This window comes from Ptychodera flava, chromosome 20 (genome assembly GCF_041260155.1).
Source record: "Ptychodera flava strain L36383 chromosome 20, AS_Pfla_20210202, whole genome shotgun sequence".
In the NCBI taxonomy this organism is placed as follows: domain Eukaryota; kingdom Metazoa; phylum Hemichordata; class Enteropneusta; family Ptychoderidae; genus Ptychodera; species Ptychodera flava.
The window spans coordinates 782,578-810,177 of NC_091947.1; the positions used below are offsets into that span (position 1 = coordinate 782,578).

General features: G+C 37.1%; 2 protein-coding genes across 3 annotated transcripts in view; one reads left to right on the forward strand and one right to left on the reverse strand.

The window, feature by feature from the left end:
* LOC139119702 (protein RRP5 homolog) overlaps nucleotides 1-27,600 on the reverse strand; it is a 41,726-nt gene that overhangs the window by 3,586 nt on the left and 10,540 nt on the right. For both annotated transcript variants that reach the window (XM_070683560.1, XM_070683561.1), the window contains exons 12-32: nucleotides 27,105-27,285; nucleotides 25,538-25,671; nucleotides 24,857-24,913; nucleotides 24,264-24,455; nucleotides 23,531-23,701; nucleotides 22,711-22,921; nucleotides 21,447-21,584; nucleotides 20,272-20,411; nucleotides 10,645-10,749; nucleotides 10,221-10,294; nucleotides 9,641-9,814; nucleotides 9,146-9,245; nucleotides 8,249-8,394; nucleotides 7,584-7,695; nucleotides 6,689-6,875; nucleotides 4,504-4,684; nucleotides 3,264-3,446; nucleotides 2,625-2,738; nucleotides 1,743-1,974; nucleotides 975-1,133; nucleotides 418-486 (exon numbers count right to left, since the gene is read on the reverse strand). In XM_070683560.1, the coding sequence (XP_070539661.1) occupies nucleotides 418-486; nucleotides 975-1,133; nucleotides 1,743-1,974; nucleotides 2,625-2,738; nucleotides 3,264-3,446; nucleotides 4,504-4,684; nucleotides 6,689-6,875; nucleotides 7,584-7,695; nucleotides 8,249-8,394; nucleotides 9,146-9,245; nucleotides 9,641-9,814; nucleotides 10,221-10,294; nucleotides 10,645-10,749; nucleotides 20,272-20,411; nucleotides 21,447-21,584; nucleotides 22,711-22,921; nucleotides 23,531-23,701; nucleotides 24,264-24,455; nucleotides 24,857-24,913; nucleotides 25,538-25,671; nucleotides 27,105-27,285 (3,060 nt within the window). The remainder of the gene's footprint in view (nucleotides 1-417; nucleotides 487-974; nucleotides 1,134-1,742; nucleotides 1,975-2,624; nucleotides 2,739-3,263; nucleotides 3,447-4,503; nucleotides 4,685-6,688; nucleotides 6,876-7,583; nucleotides 7,696-8,248; nucleotides 8,395-9,145; nucleotides 9,246-9,640; nucleotides 9,815-10,220; nucleotides 10,295-10,644; nucleotides 10,750-20,271; nucleotides 20,412-21,446; nucleotides 21,585-22,710; nucleotides 22,922-23,530; nucleotides 23,702-24,263; nucleotides 24,456-24,856; nucleotides 24,914-25,537; nucleotides 25,672-27,104; nucleotides 27,286-27,600) is intronic.
* Nucleotides 16,056-20,186, forward strand: LOC139119704 (toll-like receptor Tollo). The gene has a single exon (XM_070683562.1). The coding sequence runs from the start codon at nucleotides 16,313-16,315 to the stop codon at nucleotides 19,376-19,378; it is 3,066 nt and encodes a 1,021-aa protein (XP_070539663.1). The 5' UTR covers nucleotides 16,056-16,312; the 3' UTR covers nucleotides 19,379-20,186.

Sequence of the window (27,600 nt, forward strand, 5' to 3'; positions counted from 1 at the left end):
GTTTTAAATCTCTCAAATGCATCTCCAGAAGACATCTTAAAATTCTGATACTCAACAAATATGAGTAAGTAATTGACTCCTTCCAGCAGAAGAGGCATATAAGAATTACTATTTGAGATAAGAGTTTAGTTTTGTACATTTTGAGCTGTTGCCACTTTCTAATGATAATGTTTACATATCTTTTCTTCAATCTTCTTGAATGGTTGACAAAGATTTTGTCATTTGTACTGTAGTCCTTAACAGTTAGGTCATTGACAACATTGCAGCTACACTGAACAGAAGTGTTGGGAAATGGTTGAATCAGTTCATACCAATCTGTGCTATATTAGAGCAATTGCACAGAATGTGAATATCGATCACGGTATAACTAGTGTTGCTGATGAAAGATAATGGACATATTACTAAATCAGAACTCACCCTGTATAAGTAAGCTTCCATTTCTTTCTTCTCTTGAAGTTTCTCTTTCTTTGTTTTCTTTTGAGGCGGCTGAAATGTACAAAAGTTATTATCATGCTATACTAAATTTACGATAATATTCCCTGATCTTGAGTAGTTCACAACAAAAGTCTTGTAAATTTCTTTGTCACAATTTCTAAGTCACATCACATTTCAAATGTCATTATTCAAAAGCTTGAATCAATGATGATCACAAAGATATCAAAACACAACATGAAAATTTATCTTATTTTCAGACAAATGAATACTCTTTAGAAACATGATTCATCTTAACCAAAAGGGTTAAGAATGCTTGAAACAAAACTGTAATTTTCCAGATTGCTTTAAGCAAAATGTAATTTTTCAGAATATTAAAAGTCCATTAACATTGTTCAGCAGGGTAAAGACGATATACTCTTCAATAAATCATTCTTTGAACAACCACCCCCATGAACTGTGTCATCTGCTGCACAGTAAAAGCATTTCATAGCACATTGTGTATCTTGACAATATTTTCATTTTGGTTTAGAAATCTTTACCTGTTCTTTGACATCACTTTTATCTTCATCATCACTCTCATCCGAAGATTCTTTTCCTACCGTGTCCTCTTCAGTGAGAAGTTTGTCACTCCAATTGAATCCAGATATCTCTAACCTTGGAAGTTTGGATTCCTTTGTTGGTTTCTGTGATGTAATTATCTGCAACATGAGGAGTGTCAAGTGAAATATAATTAAATGAACCTTTCTTGAGGTTTGTCTACTCATGTATTTAGAAAAGTACTCGCCAACTGGTTCAGTTTAATCAGAATATACTGGTGGTTATCCATTCATGTTTCTAGCTTTGAATCTGTACTGCATGGATAGTCAATAATTATCCAACTGCTATCATATATTTCCAGGAAAGTCATCGGAAACAACTATTTGTCAAGAAGGAAGATCTGTCTTTGAAGAACTGAACTGTGCTCCAAATGCACAAGTGCCATGCACAGGTTTTTGGACACAGTGAATAACTGTATCCACACAATGATGCACCCACTTACATTCAGTCTTTTGATTTCAAAGCATAAATGCATAGACTGTGAAAAAAATAAACTGAAAGGACAAACGTAATACAAAAGTATATTTTTGATACTATTATGACATAAAAATAGTCTGATAGACTTATTAATGGAAATGATAAAAACTAATATTTATTGATTTTTTCGAAACTTCTGCTGTTTCTGTATCAGGGTCTGGTCACAGTTGTGTGGTCAGATTTGTAGAAGGTAAAATTGGTATGAAAAATTAAATTTGAGTGTGAATGTTCACCTCAACTTCAGAATCTGAATCCATGGCATCTTTAAGTACACCATCAATGCCACTGTCTGATCCATCTTCCTCTCTCTTTCTTCTGAGTCTTCTCCTCCTTACAGCATGTTTAATTTTGGCGCTGTCATTGCTTGCTCTCAGACTGCCTCGGTATTTCTTTGCCAGTTGGTCTTCCAGATCAGTGTGTTGTGGATGCAGTGACAGTTCAATTCTTTTTCTTACTCTGTCAATGCTGTAATGAATGTTCAGTTTGGATTTTATGAAAGCTGTGTTTCCACAAACAGTCTCTACAAATAATGAAGTGTTAGATTGCAGCTGTTTTTGTAGCCGACAAATTTATTTCATGGTTTTCAGAATTGATTTTCAAAGGGTATAGGACTTGGTTTTCATACAGTAAGTTATTAATAAGCCCAGAAACAACTGAGAAAAAGTCAGTTTTGACATTTTAAGAGGTTCTTACATCAAATATGAATCAATTAAAGCAGTCTATGAATTCAATGTATCAGTAATTTTAAATTTAATTATAATAAGAATTCAAGTAATTTGAGAATAATTACACTGTTCATGTTACATGATGTACCACTTTCAAAACATAACTTAAAATAGTTAATATCTTAAAGTAGAGCTTTTAGATATTCTGATTGTAAATGGATGGTGTGGTCGAATTGACAAAATATTTAAATCCTTACATCAGACCCTGGTCTATGGTGATTTTTTAAGGTGATATTATTGGGCCTACTTTGTGTATGGATACGAGATGAACTGAATTCAGTGGAAAATGTAACAGTGCAGCTCTCATGCACATTGCTGAAGTAGCAAGCTGTCACCTTGTTTAGGAAAGTGTACTTGGATGGCAGGATGTAGTACTTCAGCTGACTTTACCTCAAAACTTTGGCAGTGACAAGCTGTCCTACTTGGAATGCTTCAGTGGCATCACGTACAAAAAATGATGACAAGTTCTTCAGTTCCACCCTACCATGTAAATTCCTGCATAAACTGTTGGTAAAGTGAGACAGCAACTAAGATTAAAATGTTTGTTGAACACTATTTAAAGGTATACTGTCACCTGTTCTAATTTTGCCACAGTTACCATGGAAAAAGAAAATCTAACCAATCACAGATTTTAAGCGGGTGGCCGCTTTTTAAAAACAGCGCCCTCAAATGGGCATTTTGAATACCAAGGACGCCCCTTTTACCATATATGGGCATATTAGATTACAGGTGACTGCATACCTTTAATATCTCTTGGACACAATCATTTGCTGGAGAGTCGCATTTACAGTGCATTGTTGATGTTCATGTGCTATCAAAATGAGTAAAGGGAAAACACAAACAAGATTAAAACAGATTAACATTTACATCCACACCTGTTAGCCTTCCTGGATAATAATCTATCCCCTGATAGCCGAATTATGGTATAATCCTGTTGATTCCTGTGGCAAGGTTAAACTTGTATGGAAGGAACGGGATAATTTATCAAGAGTTACGAAAGAGGATCAAAAGTATCTTCTCATTGCCTACCTTACAAAGACACCAACATCTGTATTGTTTTTGACATAACCTTTCACTAGGTCACCCGCTGTCACATCGTCAATGCTTTGAATATCTGAGTCCACTATTGTCTGTGATGTCTCTCTGTCCACTCTAGATTGCCTTGCTGACAGGGTAATATGTCGCTTGTCCTTACAATCCAAAATACAGCATCTAATGAAGGAATGCAGGGGTACAGAACTTTTGAAACAGAGGACAAATGTTATATTAACAGACTGGTATCTTGGATCATAAACAGTCCACTGTCTATGCTCAGATATGATACTGATTACAGTAAAATGGTTCATGATGGTGTTTTTTAAGGGCTTTATCACAAAAACTGACAGTGTCACATAAAATGTGATTCATCTGTTTTTTTAGAAGGCTAGACACTGTTTGTTTACCATGTGTTACAATAACAATAAGAATATTATCTATCTATAGCTACCATCGAGAGGGATAGAATTTTGGCATGCTAAACAGCTGTATCGAATGCATATGATGGTAAAGTTGAAAGTTTCTGGGTGCCTCAAAACCGTGCCTTTTTCAAGTGCCTCTTTGCATTCCTTTAAGGATGGTTTCAAAGTACCTATCACATGATTAAGAGGATTTGCCTTGCACTCTGTGTATATGTAGTAACACACAGGCTGTCAGAAGCACATCTTAGAGTGCTATCCATACTGGTGCAGGAAATTAAACAAAAACGTTGTAACATTGCATGAAAATGGTCATTTAGACACTTCTAGGCCATTTGATGCTCTGGTGATGAATGTAAGATGTATGATAACAACTACTCATACATTAGTGCCACACATCAACCTCTGTGCTAATGTCCTACTCCGCGATAGTATGATCAAATCAGTGTACAATGTAATTCTGAAACTGAGAGGCATTGTTTTGAGAGGGAACAGCGATGTAGAAAATTTTGGTTACGAGTGGCAAAAATAAAAGTACAGGTGGTATGTAGCAACTTCTTTTCAATGGCCACTGGCTATTTTCTGCATCCCTGGGGAAAGAGGGGTCAGTACAAAAACAAAGGGATTGCATTGCACATATTATTTCTTGATGATTAATTGTCCTTTGTGTATTTATCAATAGCATTTATATCATATTTATTTTTAAAAGTGCATTTAAGACAGCCTGTACTTGGATAACTTCCTAGCTCACTGAGTCATTGTGAAAATGATGTGTAGTTTGACATGTAAAACAAATTCTGACGTAGTACACCTACCTTAGGTGCTGGTTTTCCTGGAATTTGTCCAATGGCTTATCAACAAACTGATCAAACAGATCAGTGATGAAAACTTTGCCTTGCTGTCCACCAGGTAATTGCACCAACAGGCTGTCCTGGAGTACATCCTTGACTTCTCCGTCCACAGCATCTCCAACTTTCAGATCTTGTGACTTTGGTCCTATGTTTAAAAGCAAAGCAAAGCAAAAAAAATGCTTGTCAGACAATGTGTGCTAACAAGAAGATATTTCACACAGTAAAGAAAAATTTGATATCTGCTGTAAGAATATTTTGGCCTGATTCTTTCTATCCAGGCCTAAAATGAGCAGGCAAGTTAGACACTGTTTTGAAACAAGACTTTTTACAGCATTATTCTCCATTTATTTTGTTTGGTAGTGATCTGGACTTAAAAGGGGCATTAGTTGGAAACTTTGATATACTTTTTGCTGTTTGACACATGTTTTCAGAAGCAATTACATTGTATTTATCTTCTTCCTGGATGAAACTTATGTGACTTGAATGCAAACTCATTTTGTATACGTTAAGCCATAGCTTTTGTCACAGTCTCTCTATCCACCGGTCTGGAAACGCCTATTGTAAAAGGTGTCAATCACCTAGACCGCACAGCCGAACCGCGATACGAGGGCCAGTCACGTGATAATGCGTAGCTTGGGTTTGTCCTGCATGCCACAGTCCCCAATTGTGTGTACGCTTTCTCGAATTTTCGCTGTTTTTGGCTCTATAAGTGTTCTCTGCGTCTACCTACGACACAAAGACAGAAATTATCATATCCTGAACCGGTGTGTGTTTTTCGTGATCCTTATCCCATCGTAAATGATGATAGTGTGCGATAATTTCTGGGGTTGACCGCTGCGAGTGTTTGACGTATGTAGCACAAGCAACAGCTGGAATCACACCGGAAAATTAGTGGTCCCTTTCTCATGCAATGCTAGTAGTCAGTGTCTCCAAATATGATCTAAATATGTTTTCTGTGTAATATTCTGTGAAATCATGTCTGTTAACTGAACAGAATAGGAAAGACAACTGCAGAAATGCATGTAGATTTTAGTTGTGTGGTCGCACATTTTCCCATGCAGTGTCAATATGGCGAACTCTCGATACGTACGCTCGCTCAGGCACGGCTGGAAACACACCTGAAAATTTTTACTCAGCTGTCGATGTTAATAGTCAGCTGATTTTGCCTGTCTTCTTGATTTCGGGCAATAGTCCATGACACTTGCGAACAGTGCGTGCCCATTTTGTTTTTCGATCGTGATCATAATGCAACCATAATGTGTGGTCCCTTTCAAGCTTTATCTAGAGGGGCAACGTTACCCATTTAATGAAAAAATAAATTGTTTAGTGTTTCTAAAGGGAACAAGTTGTAATGTTTTGTGATATTCTGAAAATAACAACCCACAAACGTCATGTTTTTGAACGATCACATTGCGGCTGTCATAGGATCGTGGGGTAGCGACATCGATATAACGGCCAGTTGAACATTGTCAGTGTCCTTTGTTTTAGGTGTGAATCGTGTGTTTGTTCATATCACGGAGTGTCACAAAGAAACCAGCCACGTTTCCAGACCGGTGGATAGAGGGACTGTGCTTTGAATGATTTGTCAAGCAATTATTAGCTTCAGCAACATACCTATAAATATTCTAAATTTCATCAAATGACATTGCAAAGAAAATGATGGTTTCATAAATAATGGCACAATATTTGTAGACTACAGTGATTCTTTATCGTGAATATTTTATTCTGAGCAAGCTGTGCCTTAATGATGCAGTGTCTCCAGGCATGTAAAATGAGGGTGCATGTCTACAAGCATGTACAGGGATGACATGTCTTCAGGTATGCAGAGTGAGGACATGTTACAAGCATGCAGATGAGGACGACATGTCTACAAGCATGCAGAGTGAGGATGACATGTCTACAAGCATGCAGAGTGAGAGTGAGGACGACATGTCTACAAGCATGCAGAGTGAGGGCGACATGTCTACAAGCATGCAGAGTGAGGACGACATGTCTACAAGCATGCAGAGTGAGGACGACATGTCTACAAGCATGCAGTGAGGATGACATGTCTACAGCATGCAGAGTGAGGAAAACATGTCTACAGGCATGCATAGTGAGGACTACAATGTAAGTTTGAGAGTAAGGTCAACCATATTGAAAATCTCACCAGCTCTGGTTAACTTCAGTTTTCTATGTTCAGTATCAACCTCAAGAACCACTGCTTTGTAAGCCTGGCCTGTTTTGAAATGCTTTTCCGGTGCCTTGAGTCCAGCTGAATCCTTGGACAGATTAGAACGGTGGATTTCTCCTCTGACTGATGATGTGATGTCAACATTCAGGTATTCATTTTCAAACTGGGGTCAAACACAACAGAGATAATAGTGAGTATCAGTAATTCTGATAGGAGTACTGATACTTGGTAGTAACAATCTATGTAGCTGTGATGAATAGCCTGCAAATAATTTCCATCGAATATTCAAAACTTTCACTTTATAAATTCATTTGATTTTATATTAAGACAGTTTCTACCATATCTACGGTATCACTACATGACTGATATATTCTTGTAATTTTACAAGATTTGTCTGCCTCATACAATGGAACAAATGAGACCGATACAAATGTCAAATAAAAACATCATGCTAATGGACACCTCTTTCGTAATGAATAAAAAATTCAACTCCAATGGCGCATAGTTCCATTACAAAAACCTGTGTATGGAATGGAATACCTCTCATGTTGAAGTACATTTGTCGTTGGAGGCGCCTGTTGTTGGGACACGGGTAATTCTGAAGACTAAGTCTTAAGTGACACCATTTACTCAAAGGCACTGTAATCTTTCACTGATGTCGATGATAATTTTTTTAAAATCTCAAATAATTTCAATCATCATGGTGGCTTATGTCACCGTTCACCCTCACACACCCTTTGACAACCACATATTGGTACAATCCAATTGTCCTGTTGGCAAACATACTGGATGTACCACTATGAATAGGGGATGAAGGGATTGCAAAATACTCAGAAATATTGCAAAATACTGGCACAAAAGGAGTGCTTACCTTATCAATGTAACACCAAACTGTATCTCCAGCCTTGTACTGACCCAATCTTTTATCATGGTCCATACAGAATTGAAACTCACTGATACTCTCAGTCTTAGCTTGGACTTTACTGTTGAAAGAAATCATTATCATCAAGATACATCTGATTTTTTCAATACAGACATCAATTAATCAACTCTACAGTTACATGTAAAATAACACTGAACTTATTCTACAATTACTGTTACATAAAGGAATTTCTTGTTTTTTTAAAAATTTTTACAACATAAAAACTGTAAGACACAGTGTGAATAGTACAAATAGACTATATTTATATTCTGAAGGTTTTCTGTGATGTATTTATTCACAACAAAATCATGGAATACCTCTCCAAAACCATTGATGCTCCTCTACTACTATTTGTGACTCAACCACAGGAAGATGATATCAACGATGTTATTGTACAGGGATTCAATCATGATACAGTGATATCCTAAACGCTGTTCAACTGATGACCTTGTTTGCCATCACAAATATGGATCTTGGTTTTGTTCATGTTATTGACTGTTTGAATGGTGGGTTTAGGCCTATGACTATTCAGAAATTGCAAGTACTCTTGTTGTTGAGAAGAGCCTGCCTATTGCTGAGTCTCATTCCTTGAATTATTATCACAGCTTACTTACCTTGGCTTTAGAGTTATTTCAAGTCCCACTTGTTGAAATTCTGAATGTGTTATTGGAAGAAATTTATTGTGTTTGATGTCCCTGTAACCGATCACCTTGCCATCCATTTTCTGTCCAGGTTTGAATGCCTTTAATGGATACTGTCCCTGTGAATGCAGAGAATATGCAAGGTTAAAATTCTAGTGTGGGCATCAACTTCTTTCATCGGTGTCACAGCAAGAGTGTGTCATGTATTGCAAAAAGTGGTATACTTTCACACAGTAAAACAATCCCATCAATACTAGATTTAACCCTTCACCCCCAGTTCCCTGTATACAGGTCCAACTTTACCATCGAAAACAATGGATTTGGGACAAACCATGGTGGTGAAAGGTTAAATTCTATTTGACATCTCATCAAAGATCATAGTAAGACCTTGTTGTACCTTGGGAAAAATCACTATTTTGACTGAATACGCTAAATTTTTTTGAGGAAAAAATCAAACAATGTTACTGAATTTGTGTCGAGGGTTTCACATTTTTTTCTTCCCAGGAATACAATAGAAGAAAGAGCAAATTTTTTTTGTGATATAAGATTCAGAAAACCTGGTTGTTTTTTTCTGACCAGTCAAAGTTTTTTGAAAGCAATCTACGCTCACAACCATATTTTGTTATTAAATATTTACTTTTACTTGGCAAAGCGACAGTTTGGCAGTTACTCTTGCATCATCAATGGTGAACTAGCATTGGTTGGGACTGAGCAGAGATTTGCATAATAATATGAGTAACATCTGTCTATGCGGTACAGACCACCATGTCAGAGATTTGCACATTAGGAGTGTATCAAACACCTGTCCTCCAAAGACACCATGGTGATCATGTCACTTGCTGAGAGGTACACTCTCAACATTTTTCTCACCTCTGTTGGTTTATCCAGTATCTCTGAAACATGAACTCTCCCAAGTTTCTCACTGTCTACTGTGACAACGTGCATCCATGCATCCTTCACTGATTTCACCCTGCAATGCAAGCAATAGAAACATGAATGTCTTTGGGTGCTAGGTTTACTGAACTTCATTCATGTGGCACCATCTGCAAAATTTGGTTTGAAAGTTACAATCTGTGAGTGTAAAATGATTGATATGACATTAAAAATTTTAATTGCCCGTGTTTGGGATAAATAAAGTTCTATTGAATTGAATTGAATTGAATTGAAAAACTCACCATGCAATTGATTTGAAATTGATTACACTCAACTTTCATTGAAACTTGCTTGTTCAAAAGAAAAGAGTGGCTCATAGTGTTACCGCTATTTCAATTTCCAGTATTAGAAGTCTTTTTACAATGTAACTCACTGCTATATTTCTACCCACAAATTTGTTTGAAAATCATCAAATCCAACTATTTCACTTACATTATAGATACCAACGAACCAAGTTCAATTCCCACTTTACTTGCAATAACTTTTGCGCTTTTTATTCTTCGCTTTTCAAAGTCAAACTTTCTCTTGTGGAAGTTCTTTTCAGAAATCTCTGGAACCTTTAACATACTTTCATCCTGAGTTGCAATAATGAAATCTCCTATTGACCTTGGATTTCATGAATAAAAAAAAGAGAAGAGGTCAAGACTTAGATTAGTTTGATGTTTCAAATGTACTCAGTTGTAAACGAGGCAGTAAAACAGCTATGCGCTGTTGATCACATCCACAAAAGTGACAATTGTATCGGGATTAAATGAAGTCGTTCCCAAGTTGAAACGTTCGGTCAAAGTAGTGATGGCATTTGATGAAAACTAAGATAAATAAATGAGTGTATTATACCTAGATTTGTTACTATAACTATAAATGTCCCATTTCAACTTTTGCAGTGACAATATACACAGATGAAAGAGGTAGATTGTCCACATGTCAGGATTGTATTGTATGCATATAACTGGCATATATGATAAAGCATTGTGATCAATGAGTTACAAAAGAAAATCAAAATACAACTTACTTTTTGATTATAATGTTGATCATCTGGCCAACATGAAGAATGTCTGATTTCATTCGCATGCCATCATTCAAATGCTGTAAAGCCAAGAGGATATATCAAGCATAAGGGAAGGGCATTGTCAAACTTCTCTATGGCGAACAATTGAAACCTCAAGAAATATCAGTCTCATTATAACTGCAACAATCAGTTGATGTGGTTTCACTTGACTTTGGTTTTCAAACAGTTTCAACTCTGTGTATCATAGAGATGATGCATGTCTGTTTCTTTCCATTTCATAGTACAAAATCAGTGAAGTTTCTGAAGTTTAAAAAGACAACATCATTCCATATGACGATGGAAAGTTATGTGCAGTGCAAGCAGTTTATATAATGAAAACAGAGTTCAATTTGTTCTGTCAGTAAACAATAATTTTAGATGTATTTACCTTTCTACCTGGCAGCAAAGCAAGCTGTCCGTTGCTATGGGATACAATAACTACATCATCTTTCACTAGTTCAACACAAGCTTCTAACTTTTGGAGTTTTGTTTCCTAAAGATGAAGATATACATGAGAACACATATAATTACAACTCAAAGTACATGTACCAGTACATGTATGTAAACAGTGATCCATAGACATAGACTACCATACCATGCCGGATCTACAGCATATAGCTTGAGTGGCAGAAAATTCCAGTGAGATCCTATACATGCTAACGTTACACACTGTGGTTGTCAGGAGGGTTGAAACTTATATGATCAGCCTTAGAAATGGAACAGATTACACTTCTCTGATGACACTGTGCCTTTCGAACTTGAATAGACGAGTTGCAGTCATGCACAGCTTGTAAGAACATCCTGCATTTGTGATTGTGAAACCCCGAAGACATATATAGGTTCAATAATTTTATTGGGCATTTTCAAGGCTTATGCTCTTTATATGTAATCTATAGACTGAATGCGCTGTATGTTGATGGAAATATATCCACAGTAAAGAATTCACATATCACTTCTTGTAAATGCACAGATTGATGTTTTATAATTGCATGAATCCACTGTCTGCGGGAGTCAATGAATTTCAGAGGGCATAGGAGTTAGACACAGTCCTCACTAGCTTACATATGTATAAAGGGCCTTTTCATTTGTGCCCTCAACAACAGAGCAAGCAAGAGAGGGTACGAGCTGGTGTAACTGACCAGTTTGCAGCTTCGCTTCACGAATGGCATTGAGGGCGCCAGTAAAATGAGCTTGTTACGTAATCCAGTGAGGTCTGCAAGCTTCTAATGTACAGATGTACAGGTAGGATGTACTGTTGTGCAAGTTTTATACAAGCTCTCTTGCAAAATCAACATACCCAATAGCCATACCTACTCCACTGAAAACTGTTGTGGACTCAAAATTAAGAAGTTTTCCACATAATAAAGGGATTAGATGCGCAAAATATTTGACAAAGATTGTTCCATGGTATCACTTTTGAGTTCTGTTCTTACAATTTTCAATGTATATGATATATATTGGTCGGTATTTTGTGCATATACCGACAACAAATAAAAGCTATGGCGTTAACAATCATGGATAGTAGTTGTACACAGACTGGAACTTTTTCAAGCTGCAAGCTTATATGATTACCATTACATGATTAGTTACCAGATGTGGACAAGCTGCCCTATCTGGTAACTAGGCTTAAGAAGAGTACAAATAGGGCTCTCCTGGGGACTCACAGGATAATTTCAACATGACATGTCAAGGTCAACGCATAATTGAAGATAGCGCACCCTATGAAGCACTCTCCAGGTGCTTGTGTGGCCAGTAGTGGCAATTTGATATCTTGGAGTGAGTAGTGGCAATTTGATATCTTTGGAGCGTCTCTTTACATTACCCTGCTTCTGGGAATCATATTACATGGAGAGCATCAGCATTCCAGTGTCCTGAATGTTTATTTATTTTACTAGTATTTCTGGGAATCATATTGCGTAAAGGATCTGGGTTGACATATTTCTGGGAATCATATTGCGTAAATGGTTGACGTCAGAGAGGAGGAACATGGAAAAGTTTAGTATTGTACGCAAACAAATCAAGTACATTTAAAAAGAAAGCAGGTTTTGAATATTGCCATGTACATCCCTCATTGACACATGGCTGATAAATCTTTAAACCACTTTGGGAGGGGGGGGGGGAAGGGAGACATCGCAAATTTGGAAATGTTCCATATCTAAACTTTCTTTAAAAAATTGGCGGTCCGTTCATCAGTCAATATTTCATTTATAATCTAAACCTTGCACAATTAAAAGAAAGTTTGGAATTCAACACATTCATTTAACAAAGTAAACCAAGTGAATGATCAGTTCTAAATTCGTACTTTCATCTTACAAGGTTTTCATATGTCTACTGCTTCTTTGTGCTTGTTTTGTTTTCTGGAACAATGTTGGTTTACCATACACTAAAACTATAGAGAGGTTCTAGACTTTACTTATATTGAAATTGTACATGGGGGATTATCAGTTCCATGACTTTGTTTAATATAAAATTAAGACCCCCTAGCACAATACATCTGCTGGCAGTGTCTCTGATACATTTGTTTAAAGAGCAAGGCACCCTAGCACCATTCATTTTATTCACACTGACTCTGATGTGGTTGAGTTTTGGACTACGTGATTCATGGTCCATAGTCTCCTTTTCCTTGATGACATCTGACATGAGTCACATACTCCAGAAACGACATCCTCTACTTCCATGTACGCTATTGTAAAATCTAGTCACTCATCATCTAATTGTTTACAAAGGGATGACCTATGTGTTGCTGGCGGGTAACAAGGTCATGTAACTGCACGTCAGTGGGGCCCTCCCACTTTCCTCATTAGCTTCTGAAAGTTGAGCGGAAATCATTATAATCTCTTCCTGCTGAAAGCATGGTGCTTCTTTCAAACAACTCTGGTAAGTTCAGCCATTGTGTTTATCATTACATCTGGTCTTTCAATGTTTGTAAGACGACAGATATGATCACTACACTTATATGTCAAGCAAAATTTAATGAACTTTTTAACTATTTGAAGACAAACAGTGGTACAATCACACCCATAAAATTGTCAGTGCATTTTTTCCTCAGGAAGATAATTTTCAACTTGTACACTTTTGGCTCTACGTCTGTGTTGGTGATTTTCACTCTTTCATCCAGCCATCATAGGTGCACCCCTAGGAAACCCTCAATAGTCTCTGGCTTTATACAATGAATGTATATCTCTGCCTCATGTTATACCACTGGTATGATTTCACTCAGGCTGTGTGGATACAAACAGACCTCTGAGGCCATCCTAGCCACATGAACCCCACTCAATGCATTAGACAAAGGTTTGTTCATACCTAATATTGAACATGTTATACCTACCTGCATGTACAAACACAAAGTTCATGGCTACTTGCCAGACTCAGAGTGAAATGACTATGTCCACATTTCAAACTGATTTTTTGAGCTTTTTACCCCTAATTTCGTGTCAACAGACCGACACTAACCATTGATAACAATGGGTTCAAATTTTTTCCCACAACTTACATTTAACACCAGTGTATTATATTTTGTTGTTTTTATTAGTTACTATCTTTAATATAAAGTCTGTTATACATCCTGCTATGTATTTCATTCCTTGCAATGCCAAAGAAACACTCTCTTTACCAGGACCATTGTCAACGCAACAAAATTTCAAATGCCCGTGTACTGTTTTGGTTTCGCCCTACCTATTCAACTCTGATATTTATTGATAAGACTGACCAACAACTGTCCATGAACCTCTTTTTTGTATCAACTTATTTCAAAGTTTAGACTTTTTTCCAGTGATTTATTTCATTGTATTACAATGTAAGCAAACAATGATATCTTTTAAAGGCACAGACCTTGCAGGGAGCAATTTAGTTGACATATCAGATTGTCAATGTGATTTTACATTTGTTTTCCTATGAAAGTCATCATTAACCCTTTGCTGCTTTTACTCAGTATAATGCCAACAATTTCTTTCAGATATAGACATTTTTCTGATTTTTCCCAAAATGTTAGTCAAAAAGTGTGGCTTCTAAAAATTTATGTCCGTTTGGTCCAAAATCATGGAAAAAATTACAGAAATATAAAAATTTTTAAAATGTTGCCCTGATACCGTTGGGGAAAAAATAAGTGCCCAAAGTGTTAACCAGTTTGTTCAGAGACAAAGGCGATACAGGAACCATGCCTTCAATTTCTTCCTCAGAAAGGATGTTCTGAAACGTGATGTCGCAATTATGCATTCTACAATACCATATCTCAAGGACAACAGGTTGAAGTTACAAAAATGCTATGTCATGTGTAAATATCAGTTTTGCTCTATCTGTTGACATGATCACCCAATAAAATCATTTGCATACCGAGATTGTTGTTCATCACAAAGGTCGTTAGCTTCCATGTCTGTGACCCTAACCAAAGCAATGTCACTGTTTTCTTTATCTCTACTGTCAGTCTACATAGAGGTATGTTTTGTAATGTTTTCAACTTTCTGATTAATTTCAGATATTTGATAAACTATAGCTGATTACAGATAAGCAACTTGGTCACTTGTATGATTCTGCCGAGATGTTTTCATTGAAAATAATGATGATAATTATTTGATTCTCTCGGATCTTCTGCAATTTAGCAGAACATATTATACGGAAACATCATGAGAGATCTACAGAGCAAATTTGAATGCTATGATAAGAGCAGCTTCAGATGGAGTGATTGAACCAAAATAGGATAACTCCTCATCAAAATTATTGAATGGTAAAATTGATTGATAAATGATTACATGAATAAATTTGAATTATGCCACTCCTAGGAAAATAAACATTAATTTTACAGTTGCAAATAGCTTTCACTCCCTCCTTCAAAAGTTTTGTTTTGATTAAAATATTTGTACCTTGGAATCATATAATATTATACACAAAAATCACCCATGGTGACAGCAAGTTAAAATTGCTGAGTTGAAATTGCCTGTCAGACTGCTCCTGTTACATCTGAAACTCTTATAATTTGATAGTCCAAAGAAGTTGTGATACACACAATAAACTGAGAGGTCAGTATGTCAAAGAGACCAGTATATTCTGATTTGCACCAATTAAACTACACCAAAAACTGTAACAAGCAGTGTCTCCAAAATTGTTTCCTCAATTGGCCTTACTCTGTCAAAACCTGCAAATTTAATTTTTTTTGTTCTGATAATAATTCTCACCAACATTGAACAAAATGTATACTTTTACTTATACGATACTTATGTCAAATACGGTACTAGGTACATTTTTCCTATCACTGCTCCAAATAATTTACATTATGTGTACATTCTTTGTAATCCATGTCACCATGTTTATACTCTTTTGAACTCAAGTTTATCACATTCTTTTCCATTGTGACATCAATATATACGGCACTTGCTTATCGGCTGTGCTACATATGTCGCAAATCATACTGAAATATTGTGTATACTCGCCTGCAGCACAGCTTATTGGTTACACAGAGACAGAGAAACACAGGGAGGTAGCGTGTATTGAGCTGTTGGAAGGCTTTTTGATTTGAAATTTTCGACTCAGAGCCCAAATGTGACAGCTGTTGTTGGAAAGCTCACCATACTCTTACTTCCTCTTATGACGCTACTTGGTTAGTCACATGTGACCTTCAGCCGTGGATTTTTCTGTGGGTCTATTAGACAAAGCAGGCTTCAACGGCAGCATTGTTTTAAAACTGAAAAAAAAATTGGTAGCTGACAAATATTTCGAAATATTTGTTTTTGGTTTTCTTCCAGATAAGGAAAAATGAAGTTGTGATGCAATAATACATGGTGACATACATGAGAAAGTGTTAGATCAAGTCAACATTACACTGCCTGAGACACAGTGAGCAGAGGAAGAAAAGTACCCATCCAGTAATAATGCACATCAGAAACAACTGATCAGCTCATCAAGAAAGACTAGAGAGAGAAGACAAGTTGAGCAACTCTGGCGTTGATATGGATATGACCCACTTGAAACGCTACAAAGAATAGGTTGGATTGGATAGCTAAAAGAACACGGAAAGAGACTGTTACCGGGCAATACCTATATACATAGACACAGTATTGACGATGGGTGCCCTAAAGTTCACTGTGACTTTGGTATGGCTAGTGCAGAGTCTTTCCATAGTGGAGATACAAGCACTACAAGCTTGTCCTACAGGATGTACCTGTGAATTTAGTGAATTAACAACTTTACTTTACAACAGTGTCTTCTGCACAGTTGCAAATATGATGTCATCTACACTACCCATCACATTACCACCAACTTTGATTTTAAACATCCACTACGGCAGTGGTTTCTCCACCATAGAACCACTCAATATCACTGAATGGATCCTCCATGGAGCTGACCTGATCAAGTTGGACGTGTATGGGTTTCCCTTGTACAGGATAACCGAGATGGACTTCCCATATCTTCCTAATTTATTAGTTCTGAACATTACCTATTGTGGCACCCGTGAGGTCAGCCCCAATGTGTTTCAACGTTTTCCCAAGCTGAAGGTGCTTGGTATGTCAGGGAATAGTCTCTCTAAGGTTCCAAGTGCGCTGACATGTATTGGGCAACCGCAATGTGATGATCACCTACCTAAACAGTTGAAAGGGCTTGACCTCCGAGCAAATAGCATCAGACGACTGCAAGACAGTGCATTCACTCACTTGGTTAACTTGACGTCACTCAACTTAGGACTGAATGGGTTGATCACCCTACAAGAAGGCATATTTGATCCATTGCAGAATCTCCAATACCTGAGCCTTTATAACAATGCCATCGGTGATATGCCGCTGACTATTTTCCAACACCTGACAAACTTGGAAGCTTTAGATCTTGGTTCGAATTCCTTGAAAGCAATTGATTCACGTATGTTCCGTAATCTTATTAATCTGAAGGTGTTGGATATTTCACTTAATCTCCTTTCTACACTGCCAGTAGATATATTCACCGGACTTGTCAACTTGCAGGCAGTGAGCCTGCATTACAACAACATGAAAACACTGCCAAGAGATTTATTTCAAGATCTGCCTGTTGTCAGATACATTGATCTCAGTGAAAGTGATCAAGAATGGTCACGATCGAACCTTCCGGCAGACCTGATCAGGAACATACCATCTCTGAAAACGTTGAACCTTAAGAAGACTGGCATCGAGTCACTGGCAAACCTAACCTTTGAAGGATGCACATCCTTATCAAAGTTGGATCTTAGCCTTAATTTCATCGGTGAAATTCCCAAGGGCTTCCTGAATCAAGTGAATGCTCCTTCTGTGGAGTACCTGTACATGCAGAGCAGCAACATCTCTCATCTTGCCAAGTATGCATTCAAAGACAGCAGTCGGCTTCGAGAAATTGACCTCAGTCACAATAATCTGAAAACACTACCTAAGTATGCCTTCTATCGACTTTCTGCACTGAAGATTCTTGACTTGAGTCATAATAACATCTTTCACATTGAAGATGAGTCTCTCTACCGCCTTCAAGACTTACAAGAACTCAAGTTGAACGACAATTTTCTGACAAATTTGAATCTTTTTCCTTACATACAAGCTGCACTGACCATCAAAACATTTCTGAACATGGAAGCTAATCCATTATCTTGTGATTGTGATATGTTCACTGTCCTATACAAATATAATCAGACAGGCTATCCTAGAAAGCAGGATCTTGATCACTTGATATTTCACCCAGCACTGAACAGTCTCCAGTGCCACTCTCCTGAGAATGTGCAAGGAAGGTCCATTTCATCTCTTGAGTTCTACGACTTTTGGTGTGAGTTGCCAGTGTTATGTCCCAAGCATTGTACTTGCAGGAGGCAAGCATTTGATACCAGTGTGTTCCTGACAAACTGCAGTTTTCAAGGCTTCCTAGACTTTCCTAACAAGGTATGGCAATACACTACTATCCTAATGTTACAGGGCAACAATATCACTCACATCTCAGAAAACCAATTTGAAAACATGACTGATTTACAGGAACTCAATCTAGCCATGAACTCGATCACTTGGATTGAAGAGGGCGCTCTTCGATATTTGAGCAAGCTGACATATTTTGATTTGAGATCAAACAAACTCCAAACAGTCTCTGGGTCTGAATTCAGCTTCATGCCAAACTTGCAATACCTGAACTTGAATTTTAATAACATTTCACACATACACATGAACAGTTTCAAAAGCCTGAGAAACCTGGAATACCTCCTGCTGGATCATAACAGGTTGGAAGATATAGACGTTGGTATGTTTGAAATGACAACTAAACTAAAGGAACTCAGTGTGGACCATAACCCATATGTGTGCACTTGCCAACTGTGGTGGGTTAATCTTCAAGAATTCATTCTATCCCATGAAAATGTTATTCCCAACAAGTACGACATAAATTGCACAACACCATACAAAATAAACTCCACAAATAAATGGCCAATGTTACAGCTAAAGGAGGCCAACTTAGATTGCAATGACACAGATCCTAAACAAGGCGGCACATATCACATCAAGCTGACTGACATGGAGAGCAGAATCATTGCCGGTGTTTTGGGTTTGACTGCCGTCGTCATGGTTGCAATGGCAGCCATTTTCAAATTCCGCAATAACATTCGAGTGGTTGTTTATAGCATCACTGGCTGGAGAATTTTAGAGAAAACAGAGGTGTTTGAGGAGAACAAAGTCTACGACGCCTTCTTGTCCTTTTCAAGTGAAGACTTAGACTGGGTTAAAAACACCTTGTTGAAAAATTTGGAGGAGCATGACCCCCCGTACAAAGTTTGCATCCATCACAGAGACTTTATCGTTGGAGCATGCATTGCTGAGAGCATCGTAGAAGCTATTGAGCAGAGTAGCCGAACCATCCTGGTGTTGACAAATAACTTCCTGGAGAGTGAGTGGTGCGCGTACGAATTCAAACAAGCCCACCATCAGGTCCTCTTGGACAAATCCAGTCGTCTGATCGTTCTCATAATGGAAGACATTGATCAGGATAAACTGGACCGAGAGCTGAAGACATACTTGCAAACTAACACCTACTTGGAGAAGGAGGACCCTCTGTTCTGGGAGAAACTGTACTATGCCATGCCACACGTAAAGCACATACGGAAATTGAATCGACCAAACGCCAGCATTGGAGACGCGGTGGTTATGACAATGAATTAGTAGAGATCCACGGAGAGTAAAACATGATGCTGGATACAATACATGTATCATACTCACTGTACATGTCTCCATACAATGAACAAAGGCAGTAGGTGTTACCAGGGAAAAAAGCCTACATTTACAGTATATTTAAAACGTCTAAAACTTTATCTCAAACCAACAAGTGTACCGGTATGTTAACAGTTTCGTAAAATACCATTTACAAGTATACCTCAGAAATTTCATGATCAACTGCAACCTTTCCATTTATTCACGTAAAATTTCATTCCAAAAACATTTATTGACGGACCAAATTTTTAGGAGCTTGTCAAGATTATTATGATGGGTATTCCACTCTGATTTACATTAATTTTATCCCGCAGATTTACCATGATGTAGGTTATCACACAGTACTCTATCATTATATTGTAAAATGGCTACAAAATCATAGCTCTGTCTTTATCATGAGGTCAACCATTAAAGGTATAACTGTTACCGGAATCTAAATATGCCCAAATATGGTCAAAGGGGCGTTCCTTGGTATTCAAAATGTCCATATGAGGGCGCTGTTTTTAAAAAGCGGCCACCCGCTTAAATCTGTGATTGGTTAGATTTTCTCTTTCCATGGTAACTGTGGCGAAATTGGAACAGGTGACAGTGTACCTTTAATTTGTCAAATACATTCTGGATCTTTTTACAAATTTTAATCTACTGACATGCTTACTCTCTCAATCTCGCTATCACATGCAAAGCATTACTAGAAAGTTAGTTGTGCTGAAGGCAATGAAATCGTATGATTTGCAATCATTGAATGATATTAAAACATCCCCTTGAGAAAACTACACTGATAATGACAGAATTTTTTAAGTGGAGTAAAGCAGGCTGTCAAACTATACAATAGCTGATTTACATACCTTTGTTAACTTTTCCTTGTGTATGTCTTTATCAGCCATTTTGATTATGTTTGCTTTCAGAGTGACTTCAGCCACGTTGCTGTCGTAGTTGACATGTAACACACACACTTTGATCTCAGAACCCTCTGTGCAGTCAACACCTGAAGACACCATCATATAGTTACATTTATTACACCTCACGTATTATCCACTTACTGTGATAGACTCTGCCTCACTACCGTGATACGGAACACAAAGTGGTGAAACATGGCCGAGGTGATTCAGCCCTGTCGCATGCACTGATCTAGCGCGCTACTGGGTTCTGGAATACTGTGCATCACATCATCGTTTGGTATTTTCTATAGAGTAATGGCTTTTGAAAAGGTACAAAAAGTTAGCTCGACTTTAATTAGATGACATGAAGTCCATTATAAGAGAAAAGCTGAGTAAACACTGTCTTTGTTTTTAGAAGTTCATCTAGCATTGCAATCTAGCAAGAAATGCAACATTTCACTGTGGCAAGTCTCGACACTTGACTACATTCTACACAAAGTTTTGAAAACAAAAGTGTTTGTTTGGTGTACTAAAATTAATAACACAAGCTAGTACAGGCAAGATCATGATTTGTTGCCTGCCCTGGGGCTGGTGATTACAATGGTATTAATGATGATACCCCTGCCTCGCCCAATATTGATGATACCCTTGGGCATCATCAGTATTACCGTTATGATTAACATCCATTGGGTGGGCAACAAATCATTTTTTCCATGGTAGTGTGTGTTATTATTTAATCCTTTTCATACATTTACTAGCAATCTTACAAGAATTTTAGTTTCCAAGTTTCATCATTTCTTTGAGACTTCGCAATAAAAGTCTTTTGAAAAAGGAAAATGCTCAGTGTTTTTGTACATAAAAATTGAGCAAAACCACACTGTATTGAAAAATAAATGGCCTTAACATATTTTTAAAGACTTTAAAGATTTGATCAATAGGAAAACAAATTCACAAGTGTATCAAAATATGCACTTTTCTGAAACATCCTCATCCCTGTATCATTCACTGATGAAGAGTTTGTTTCCATAGTTACTGATTTTATTTTTGGGTTGAAAAAACAATATGGTCTGGCTATGGCTAAAGTCTGAGTCATGAAACAAATCTCTTCTCTGTACATCAGATTGACAGTTCAAATTTCTCACCTTCTGCCTGTTTGGCTGATGCAACAGCTGTTGTACCATTGTCCAACTGTAAAAGCAAACCATTCTCTTGGACTGCCCTGACTGTTGCCATGACAACTGACCCAAGACGTACGTCTGCAATTTTTCTTCTGCTTGAAACTGAGGCAAAAAAATTAGCAAGACACAAGAGTGAAACTGTTTCAGTATATCTGACAAATTTATGAAAAATACTCAAATTTTCAAAGAGTTGTTTCAATGTGATGGTTTTACATTTAGCCATGTTACTTTTACTGATGCAGCCATGCTTTGAAAAAGTGACTTTAAGATTTACATTTTCATAATGAAATTATGTTTTGTGGTGAGAAAACAGCTAATATTACTATTTCGTGTATCATTACAAGCACATCAGTTTATAGGTACTGTGAATTTGAAAGGAATTTAAATCTCAGATTGACAGATGCTATGGTTTAGGCACTTGCACTGCATTCATTCATACATCACATTATACAGTACATTTTGGAATGATCTGTTTCTACCAAAATTGATTTAGCTAAACATCCCTTTCGTGACCATAACATTCTCAAAAAATTTGAGATACACAACTTCAAAACGACCACAGATACACAATGTTGCTTTGATAATTCACAATAGTGCTGATCGCGAATGACGTCATCTTTCTTTCATTAATATGCAAAAATAAATATTTGTCTGCATTTTCCGCAAGAACGATGAAAATAAAACCTGCTAGTGTTACAAAGGATGCCAAAGGTCACACCACGGTCACTTGTGGAGTGACTGTGGTCACACTAATTCATGCAATGGCTCATACTACAAGCTGCAACAATAGCTTTTTCCCGAATTTCTAGCAGTAGTGTCCGATGTCGCACAGCTATATTTAGTAATAAACCTGAAATTGTGATCAGTGCTACACGTGTCTATCTTCAGACTACCGATGAGCATTCATCAAATGAAATCAAACTTGTAAAAGTAGTTTGATTTGTTCAAAGTCCATCAAAAACTGAGTATACTTTACAACTTGTAAAAGTAGTTTGATTTGTTCAAAGTCCATCAAAAACTGAGTATACTTTACAACTTGTAAAAGTAGTTTGATTTGTTCAAAGTCCATCAAAAACTGAGTATACTTTACAAATTAATTCAGTTCAGTAATTGTTCACTGTAACTCCCTAGGCAAACCAAGGATCACAACTAATTTGTTAAATACTACCATTGTTCACAATGCAACACTGTTAAGACAGTTCTCATGAGAAGATGACGTTTCACTCACTTTGTTCCAACCTTTCAACCACACTTTCCCTCTCTTGTAAATAACACTGCAGCAAATTTATTCCCCCATCGTGTGATGGATGACACTGAGATGGTTTTAAGCTGACCAGGAATCGTTTCTTCTCCTCATCAATTTCTAAGATCTTGGCCGAGACAGATTGACCTTCCTTGTATGGCACAGATGAATCTCCAACATAAATATCTGCCATGTACTGGAAAAGAGAGAAATTAGGATTTAAAATAAGAATTTACAATTGTACAAACCATTATCTTCATAGTCATTATTTAGTTTATACAACAGAAATACAAAATGGAAAGTGGAATATCTTCACTATTCACCTACAAACAATGCTTTGAATCTAAAAAAATTATACACCATGACATAGTGGCCATTTTAATAAACAAAGACATCAATTTCAGTTTCCTTATTTCCAAAACAACTTTAGGTTTAACTGGAAAAAGGGTAAATAAAAGCAAGCAATTTTATTTCAAAATGTGTACACAAGAAAGATGGATATTAGAAATTTAACAGCACTGACATCATTTGTGTGCAACAAATACGTGTGGTTTTTGTACGTTATAAACCAGAAAGATCACACCTGTGAAATAACCTCTGGAAAATTATGCAGTGCAGATACTACAACAGAACAGAAAATACGACCTCTAATGCTTACAAGATAAGAAGATCAGGAACAATACTAGTGATGAGAATGATGACACTGTCTTGCAGAAATGATACACTGTAGCCGAGGCTTTCATGCCTAGCATGATGACTAGAATGCCATGCCTATGTGTCATGACAAACAGACTCACTCACTTACCAATTTTGGGCAAAGCCCAGTAAGGTTTCTTGGAAACTCCACAAAGACACCATACGGCGCAATTCTTTTGATAACACCTGCCAAGATGAGTCCAGTTTCTAAGTCCTTGAAATTTCCTACCAGTTTATGTTCCCTTGATGCGTTGATGAGAGATGGTTTCAAAGTAACAATCTGACGGACATTTGGTAAAGAAACTACCTGTACGTGCAATCCATAATGTCATGGACAAACAAAAATGACATGTATAAACGGGATGTGCAGACCCTTGCATACCAGTAGAAACCAGGCTTTTGTTGTTGAAAGTCACTGTCGATAAATTATTTAGTCTGTACAAAATACTGAAAGCAAAATTAATGAAAGTGGTCCATAGGTTAAAGTGTCACTTACAAATATTCAAACTATTTTATATTTTTCTCAAACCTGAAACCTTATTATAAACTTTGTTGGGTATTACATTTATGGTAAGATCAAAATTTGAGTAATTTGAACAGCTTTTTTTTGGGGGGTGGGGGGGGGGGGGGGGTGGGAGGGGGAATCATATAGCAGATTAACACGCTAAAAATCACACGTATACAAAAACAATCACCCCACATTGTCAGTCACTTTATATTTTCAGTCACACTGCTCAAATATCCCCTGAAGATGACAGCAGATGATGATGATACCACAATATCTCACACCCAGATTGTTAAAAGTATACTGAGCTCTGTACTTTAAACTCAACAAAGGATACAAGTCGTTTATGATTGGTCAAGTACATGACATCACTGATGACATCATCAGGTTGGTAACAGCTGAAAAGTGCCTCTGCATTGGCCACACTGTCTGAGAGGTGCATCTTGGGAAGTAAGGCTGGTAAGTTTGATGGTAGAATTGCAACTCTCAGTCCGTCTTCTGTCTTGCTGACCACCTTAACATCTGTCAACTGTAATGAGTGACAAATCACAGAGAACATGTCAGGGTGGAAACACACATCCTTTTGATGTACTTTGTTCCAGTACTTAATAGATCCTTGATAATGGCTGTGTTAGATCAACTGTGGTGTGTCTTATCTAAGTTTTCTTTTGAACATTCTTCCAATGTGGAAATCTGCTTTGCACTAAATTGTAAAATTCAAAGTCTGTTTGGAGTTTCCTGCAGTCCTTGCATACCTAATACCAAACAGTCTACTAAAATTTACTCTATAAAAGGCAGCAAAAATTCATCCCTGACTTTTTTGAGCGAATCCCCAAAATCCCCTTTTATATGTAACAAAACACACACAGACTGCCATTAATTTATATTCTATTCATGTGGTCACTTAGAGGAGCATTTTTTGTTATTTACCTTTCCTACAACAAAGTCAGCAGGAACTTCTACTTCAATTGGGCGACTTGTGTAACTCTGGCAACATGAAAAAAACAAAAAAAGTGTATGTTAGGTGGAAATTCAGATCAGAATAACAGCTGTCACGGCCTATGGAGTTACAGCAGATCAACGTTACACAGAAGAAGAACCTCTGTATTCAGCTTGCTTTTCTTGTTATCCTGACTGACTACTACACATAGAATTGACGTTATAGGCATATTACTACTTCTATCTATTCTTGTATTGACTCTGATGGCGCATTTCACATAAAGGTACTATGTACATGTAATTTACTGTGTATGTCTATCTTTAACCTAGACCCTATTCGTCGCTTTCGGCCTCTACCACACCCTGTCTAGCCTTGGGTGAGTGCCATAGCACAAAAAACAGCTCATTTGAAAGTGAATGGTCTCCAGGAGAGATGATGATGTCAGTGGTGTCCGGACTGTGACAGTCAATCATTCAAAATGTTCCTGTCATGATTGGCCAATGATTAAAATGTGTGTTGCTCATTAATATTCATTATGCCACATAAAGGCACATTTTCTGTGGCTAGTTTTAGGCTAGACGGAGTGTAGTGGAGGCCAAAAGTGATGAATAGGGTCTTGGCTAGTCTATGTTGTACACGTCTTGCAATTGATGTTACAGAAGTATATTTACCCTGAGAGAAAGCTTCAACTTCTTCTCTTTAGGATTGCAGTGAGTAACTCTACATTTCAAAACCTGACCTAGGTAGAACATTTCCTCCGGAGAGTCTATCGGATGATCGGCGAGATGAGATTTAGGAATCAATCCTACAGAGAGAATGATATGAAGTTGCAGATTAGAATGTAGTCTCTGGGAAGAAAGAGACTGCATTTTTTCACAACCAAAAATTTGGTGGCAATCCATTGTAGCTTTGTATGGCAGTTACACCTTTACAAAAGGACATAAGGAGAACTTGAAGGGTTTAGCTATTAATATTGATCATAAAAAACATGCGGTGTGGTTAAGTTCGAACAGAAAATTAGTTTCTTCCTTTATAGATGTTCTACAAGATTCTGCGATGGTTAATAATGAACAATAAGAGTTGACGACATACAAATTTATGTTTCATAGAAGATATATACTAATGTAATCAAACCCTTGGTTGGAAAGGACAAGGATAAGGATTATTAATACCGAGTTTGGGTGGGCATGGCTTTGTTTTGTTCTCAATATAGAAGTCCAAATGATACTGGGATTATCATTATGTCAAAACCCTACCAACCCTTCAAACACGACATGTTATTTCCATGTGTGAAAACACGTACAGAACCCATATGACCATTTTCAGGACCAGCATAAATCAAAAGTGAATGTCCTTTACTGTTGTGTTCAGTCGTAGATTTGGAGGGATGTTTAAAACGTGGCTCTCTTTGAAAAACTTGGTAACTATAATTATTTTGATCATGGAGGCTACCTCCATCTTTTGATGTTCTTGTTGTTTTCAAAGTCAATGTCAATGCAAACTATGGACTCTTACCTATGGTTTTGTGAAATACAGTGTATGCGCTTTCCCCAAGAATACACTGTACTATTGACTAGTCCTCTTGCTAACTCGTGTATGAAAGGGTTAATTTTCATGATGTGACAACACCATAGGTGCTAGTAAAAGAGTCTATAACAACACAAAGTTTTCACCCTTTGCAATCCGATCTAAATCTAAGTATACACATGGTTTGCTTACATCTCATTGTTCTCCTGTGCACAGCAAATGTTTGAGCAGTTTACACCTCAGCGCATCACTAAATGATTGATTGACAATTGTTTGAATCATGGAACAACAGTTTTCTAAGGGCCCTTCTCTTTGTTCTGAAAGCAATTTTTTCCCATAATGGTTATAATTTTAAAAAATTGCAGATACCTGTATGGTCTAGGTGTTGATAAAACAGCCTATGTTCATGGCATGCCAATCATTTTTGTTTGACAATTGCTCTTGCTAGTTGTCACTCAAGTGTCATTAAAAAGTTTCAATGAGTTGGGAGCCTTTAATATCCCAAACTGGAGTTTGAAACAAGATTAATGAAATGAAAGACAATCAATAGATCACACAAGTTCTATCCAACGCATTGGATGTTTCTTGATATCTCTTAACAAAAACAATTCTTTTTATAATTGAAGAAAATAATGCAGTAGCAGTTTACAAAGGACTGCAACCATTATCTGAATATTCTGTGTATCTGAATAGAATAGAACCATTACAGACCTTTGACATTGGAGGCAAAACTAACAATGCAGCCATAGCTTCCAATGTTGATAACCATTCCATGGTAGTGGGCATTGGGTTCTGCTTTGTCATAGCTACTCAGGAATGGAAGTTCAGACTCTATCAACGTTGCCTTGTGAGTCAATATCAAACGTCTCCTCTTTGGTTCATTGAACATGACCTAAAAGTAAAATAACGCAATTATACGGTGTCGCTCACATTTGATCAGAATTGGTACATACCAGTATGGGTACCAAAGATCAACAATAAATGTTGTTTCTATTTGTTCAGTGCAGGAAAATTCTACGTTGATGTTATGACAATAATTTCTGCACAGTACAACCAGAAAAAACAACAAGAATGACAGAAGTTTGACATACTGCTACAGAGAAATTGATGTTTTGATCAAAAAAGGGCAAAAATTGTCCTAAAAACACAAATATTGAAATTTCACCACATTTTTTGCAAACAGCTTCTCAGCTTGTCAAAAGATGAT